Source organism: Betta splendens, chromosome 16 (assembly GCF_900634795.4).
Source record: "Betta splendens chromosome 16, fBetSpl5.4, whole genome shotgun sequence".
NCBI classification, from domain to species: Eukaryota; Metazoa; Chordata; class Actinopteri; order Anabantiformes; family Osphronemidae; genus Betta; species Betta splendens.
In genome coordinates, this window is record NC_040896.2 from 4,247,185 (window position 1) to 4,253,333 (window position 6,149).

A 6,149-nucleotide genomic window follows, 5' to 3' on the forward strand; every position below is an offset into this window, starting at 1 on the left:
TATCGTTATTCAACTGGGTAATGCAAAATATAAAATAATACCTAATTGAGTTAATTGTTGCTCCTGATCCAATTGCACACCGGTTATACATAAGCGCTGTAAGATACTGTAGACAGAGTTGTGCAGCAGCAGGATACCTGCCGTCCACTTTGCCCAGTAATTAAAATAACGAACAAAAAATCTGAATGACAACATTCATTCCTCAATTGCATTACGGAATAAAAGTTTGAGAATTGAACATGTTTTATTTTAATATTTTAACATTTTAAGAAGCCACAACCTCCAACTTAGAATAACATTTAAAAGAAAAACGAACTAAGCAAGAAAAAAACAATAATAATAAATTTCTCATCGTTGTTTTTGAAAAGACATACGGAGCCACAGCAGAGGGACGAAAGAGCCGCATGCAAGTCTAGATTCTCGATCAAGGATCGGTAAACTGCGAATCTTTCCTCCGGAGCCGAGATCGACAGAAGGGACAAAACCATTCCTGCAGACATCTGTGCATCTGTGCGCCTGTGCATTATTTACTAAAATTTCGTTTTATGGTAACAGTGCGAGTAGAGACAAACTATCATTCTGTAGATCAGTTATGTGTTTCAGTCAATACCTCCAAATAGCAGCTCCTCGTTGTTGCGTCCTCCTTGTCTTCTCGTTTTTACAGAAACAAAATCAAAGCGAGGAAAACGTTGATTGTTCCTACAGTATGTGTTCATGTGTAAGTTTATAACTATTTAACAGTTACACTTAGAGTCATTTTGAGAGCTGTGATGAAAACAACAGAGTGTAACCTTTACAAAAAACCAAAACATTTATATATACCTCATTAGGTTGACGAACAGCTTTTATTTTAATTTGTATATGCTTTTTTTAGGTGTTTTAGTCGACATTACTACAGTGAGTCTGTCGGTCCGTCGTCGCTGTTGCAACACTGTTACATTAAATACAGTATGGATCCCGCACTCAAACTATAGTCATGCTGATTTGACGCTAATGATAAATAGGCGATCTTCTTTTTTTTCCGCAAGTGGATATCTTAAGTTTACCTAATGCAACACACAATCGTTGTAGATAGCGTGCAGATAAAAAAAACACAACGTATGCCGTGGTATCTTCATTTTAGACGTCAAAACGGGTTTCGTGGCTCGCAGGATTTGGTTTTCTATGTTCAATGGGTCCAAATGGCTCTTTAAGTACTTAAGGTTGCCGACCCCTGTTGTACACCAAATACATTCCATTAGGTGTGCCCTCAGTTAGTGAGACAGTCAAATAGGTGTGTCTGTGTACTTGCCAGTGTGTGATATTCAACATGTGACATTATTATTATTAGAATGGGAAAAAATTTATTAACAATATTAATTAAACAACAAAAACAATTTTAATTAACATTCATTACAAAGTATGGACTAGTAAATAAAGACATCTAACAAAGGGCTTTATAGTGAAATGAACAGAACACAGCACTGGAACAATCATAAATAAATTACAGTAGAACTATATAATAACCATTTCTGAATTATTTTAAACATGATGTAGGGAAACTATTTGTTTCCCTTCTTTGCACACGTGGACATGTACTGGTCCTTTGTCCAGTTGCGCATCAAATGGCCACCATTTTTCTGCCTCAATTTGGCAGACTTCATTATTGGCCATAAGGAGCTGGAGGATGCCTGGGGTGTCTGTCTCCATCACTCCTACCACTTCAGCCATTTCGTCTGTTGATGTTTTGATCTCCTGTGAACGGAAAAGTTAGATGTTACTATTTCATTTCATCATTTATTCCTCAGTAAGCAGTTGTGAAAATCTAACTCTTGCAGTACTGTTGCCAGGATTTATTGTGAACAGTGAACTGTATACGTGCAGCTCGCCTGTGCCTCTCTATGATTGCCATATTGTATGCACTGCAAGTCTCCTGAATCAAGTAGATGAAGTCAATTTTATGCTTCTATGTGATTCTATACAATTAAATAATTCAAGTTGATATGGAATAAAATCTTAGAGAAAATTAATGCCTCTATCTATGGGAAAGCATTTTGTTTAACTTCACATTAAATGTTTTGATAGAAGTGATATAGTCATGTATTTATCTGAGCACTTACTGATGTGAAATCTCTTGCATTAATTATTGAAATAGAACAAGTAACTACACTCTGATGTTTCAGCCATACACTATTAAAAAGTAAAAATATTGTCTGTTTTTCATACCTCAAACATTGTAAATGTCGTGGAATGTAGCTGGAGTCCATAGCTGCTTTTACGGGATTTTAGGTGAGAAACTTTAACGTGTGACCCAAGCCTCACGTCTTGTACAGCCGCCTCCCTCCACAGGCACAACACTACCTGCGTTGTGTTCTGTAAAACAGGAATCAATATGTGTTGTCAAGGTGTCAGATTTGTTTAATTAAGCAAGTATGGAATTACTATGTTTCTCGTAATTCATGTGATATTGTGTGTGTGATGTCAGGTTTGATCATGTGTAATCTATGCATGTGTATCTACAAGAAGATCCAGGGGTTATCAAAGGAATTAGTTACGTTAAGTCAAGTCAAGTGTGGTAGAAGAAGTTATCAGCATTACAATGCACACTGTGTTATTACTGTAAGCTTTAGGAAACAATGGGACTAACAGCTGAAAACAATTCAGTATGTTATTTTGTCTCTTCTATGTTTCGCAAGAATTTTCATAGGATAATGTGTTTTTTAGGTAAGTTGTACAGTACCACAAGCATCAAAATATTGTTAGTGTTTGAAATGTTAAAACAATTGTGAGAATTCCTTAACAATGTCATAAGGCAAGACAAAGCAAAAATAACAAAATATGACAATAATGGCAAGATTTGGGCAGTCTACCTCCTGAAGTGTAATGTTCTTCAGTGGCATGGCTTCCCTTCCTTTGCTCACCTTTTTTACAGCTGACACCTGAGGATTGAGGGAGTAGTTAGTCACATAATGTGTCATTATAGCACGTTTATGTTTACAGGAATACGTAAATCGTAGCTAAAATAATCAGGACTTTTTGTTTGTTGTGATACACTGAATGGTGGTACTGTATGAGTAAATGTACCTCAGTAACCTCTCCTTCAACTGTTATAAAGTTGACTGTGTCACCACAGACAGCTAGGGGGCTGATTGCTGAGTGTGGGTTTAGCAGGGCTTCTCCTTCTTGTATCAGAGCTTCAGTGATTGTCACTGGAGCTGCTCTGAAAAACTGTGTTGATTTTGTGATTGTGATATAGTAGGGTGGTGACTGTCCAGTTAATGTGTAATTTCTTATCATGTAGTTTTGGCCTAATTGAATTTTAGTTGTAATATCTTCATACAGCGTTATTTTTGTAACAGTTTTCCCATCAGTCACGGCCGCAATTTTGTTGTGTTTTGTCAAATTGGGTTTGGCACTATTATCGTTGAACTCCCAGGAGATGACTTTGTTTTGGTCCTGGATTGCCAACACCTGAACTTGGAGGGGTGGGGGGCGATAATACGGTGAGTCCGGCTTCGTTGTTCTAATGGTGTGTAAGTCCATTCTGTAACAACATATGGAGGAGAATGTTACAAAAAAGGCAACAGGGATCGTAAGATGCATAATATACATGAATTTGTAAATTAACGTTTTGTAGTATGGGTGTTACGTTTGTGGGGTTTCATGAATTATGGTACATAGAGATGACGTCGATGTGTCATATTTTAGCAACGTGGACGAAACTGCAGCAGAGCACAACGCTATGCGGGTTTACAAGAATGTTCATTTTAAGGGGTGTGTATGAATCTGAGTGTAAAAGTTAAAGAAATTGCTTTCGAAGCATACATAATGAATGAGGCTTTAAACTGGTATAGTCAGGTGGATTCACGTTTTCCCCCTTTATATTTTGCCAAAATTGCGTTGTTGTACTGCCCGAGTGTTTTGTTAGCGTATGTCCCTGGACTGTTAAAACACATTTTGTAAACGGCTATAAGGCTTAATTACACTTTCTTGTTTTGTTTGTAAAGTCAAATTGTTGTTTTCCTGAGTTGCAAATGTGGAAAGGTTAGTCTCTGAAGCTAACTATTTAGTTAGCCCAATAAACAAGCTACAAGATACATACAAACTAGATACTATATACTATTTTTCACAGTGAGTCTTTCAAAAACTGTGTGTGCGTTAACCCTAAAGTTTTTTGCAAAAGAACAGTATTAAAATATCAGTTTAACTTACCTTGTGTCTTGCACAGTTATATTCAGAGATTAAGATGGCGATTGTGATAATAATAATGGTTCTCAGTAACAGGCGGGAAACAAGTGGAAGAATTATCCAATGGGAGGTATTGTTTAGACAATCATCAAAATGGCGTACTGTACCTAGCAAAAGTGATGATATTTTGAGAATATTTGAATGTGTCCATGACCATAAAGACGCAACTAATGATATCCGTATAATAGTCACATACGTCATGTAAAGCAAATCTTATTCAAGGTAACTGACTGCACCTTACATTAGTCACAGTCACAGTTTGTGACAGTAATATTTATGTTACACTCAATGACGCATTCACGTAATATGCTAGGCTAAAGAAAGCCAGAATGCTGTCAATACTGAGGTTCATGGCAGGTGAGGCACGGAGTCTTCCGGAGTCCAATATTACAATAATAACATAAAAGAGTGCTTTACCCTATATAGTTTGCAAAATGCCTACTACTACTATCCATGTTTCATATTATATTATCATTCCTCTCTCGCCCAAAGAAACATATTTGGTGTAAAACAGGGTTGGATGACCATAAGTACTCAAAGAGCCATTTGGATCCATTTCACACAGAAAACTAAATTCTGCGAGACTCAAAACCCTTTTGACATCCAAAATAAAGATAACACTGAATATATTGTTTTATTAACTGTTCGCTTCATATGTAAAACTATCATGTGTTGAACTTAGGAAAGTCGGGGCACTGCTACAGTGAAAACACGCTGCTGTCCACCTTGCCCCGTAATAAAAAGAACGGACGCTGATTTAAAAAATCTGAATGACAGCGTTCATTCTTCAGTTGCATTACGGAATAAAAGTTTGGAAATTGAACATGTTTTATTTTAATATTTTAAAATCGCCACAACCTCCAACTTAGAATAACATTTAAAAGAAAAACGAACTAAGCTAGAAATAATAATAATAATAATAATAATAATAATAATAATAATAATACATTTCTCATCATTGTTTTTCAAAAGACATAGGGAGCCGCAGCAAAGGGACGACAGAGCCGCATGCAAGTCTAGATTTTCGATCAGGGATCGGTAAACTGCGAATCATTCCTCCGGCCTGTGCATTATTTATTAAAAATTAGTTTTTGGATAACAGTGCGAGTAGAGACAAGCCATCATTCTGTAGATCAGTTATGTGTTTCAGTCAATACCTCCAAATAGCAGCTTCTTTGTTTTCTCGTTTTTACAGAAACAAAATCAAAGCGAGGAAAACGTTGATTATTCCTATGTGTTCCAAAGTTTATAACTATTTAACAGTTACACTTAGAGTCATTTTGAGAGAGTGTTACCTTTACAAAAAGCCCAAACATTTATATATACCCCAATAGGTTAAGGAACAGCTCTCATTTTAATTGGGATATGCTTTTTTCAGGCGTTTTAGTCGACAGTTAGTCTGTCTGTCCTTCACCGTTGGACTGGAGACCATAGCTGCTTTTTCGGTACTTTACATGAGAAAACATCGATGTGTGACCCCAGCCTTAAGTCTTATACAGCCACAACACTATGTAATTAACTAAATCATCTTTTTTTCTTTTTTACAAATTTGGTCTGCCTGCCCACTGCAATGAAGAGATCTTGCGAAACGTTATCTAAAAAACAACAAATTGGCATTTTAGTACATGATTCCCAAACAATAAGAAACAAATAATGCCGAATAAGTGGGTGCGGACAGCTGCTGTTCTGCCCACAGTCTGCCGACGTCCTCATTGCACCTGGAGGAACTGCGGAACCCTAGTGATTTAAATCTGGGGTCTGAAAGTGTTGCTGGGGTCAACACACTGTAAGGTGGCTTTGTTTAAATAGGAAATTCTGTCAAACAAATGCGACGTTTAACCTGCAGAAAAAACATGATTAGTAAACTAAGAGTCACTTTGAAATTGATCTTAATTCCGATAGATCAAGTGGAAACTTTTTTA

At 36.7% G+C, this 6,149-nt stretch overlaps 1 protein-coding gene across 1 annotated transcript; it reads right to left on the bottom strand.

The window, feature by feature from the left end:
• Positions 1-1,285: 1,285 nt before the first annotated feature.
• LOC114843434 (uncharacterized) lies at positions 1,286-3,897 on the bottom strand. The gene is made up of 4 exons (XM_029129984.2): positions 3,064-3,897; positions 2,850-2,918; positions 2,206-2,352; positions 1,286-1,734 (listed from the first exon to the last, which is right to left on the bottom strand). Exons 1-4 carry the CDS (start codon positions 3,589-3,591, stop codon positions 1,522-1,524), a joined length of 957 nt encoding a protein of 318 aa, XP_028985817.1. The 5' UTR covers positions 3,592-3,897; the 3' UTR covers positions 1,286-1,521.
• Positions 3,898-6,149: the final 2,252 nt, after the last annotated feature.

Excerpts from the sequence above, each read along its gene's own strand:
- LOC114843434 (XM_029129984.2), bottom strand. The coding sequence starts at position 3,591 with ATGTATATTATGCATCTTACGATCCCTGTTGCCTTTTTTGTAACATTC. Across the intron at positions 2,919-3,063 it reads TTGAAGGAGAGGTTACTGAG|GTGTCAGCTGTAAAAAAGGT; the intron begins GTACATTTACTC and ends CTCAATCCTCAG. Across the intron at positions 1,735-2,205 it reads CGACATTTACAATGTTTGAG|GAGATCAAAACATCAACAGA; the intron begins GTATGAAAAACA and ends TTCCGTTCACAG.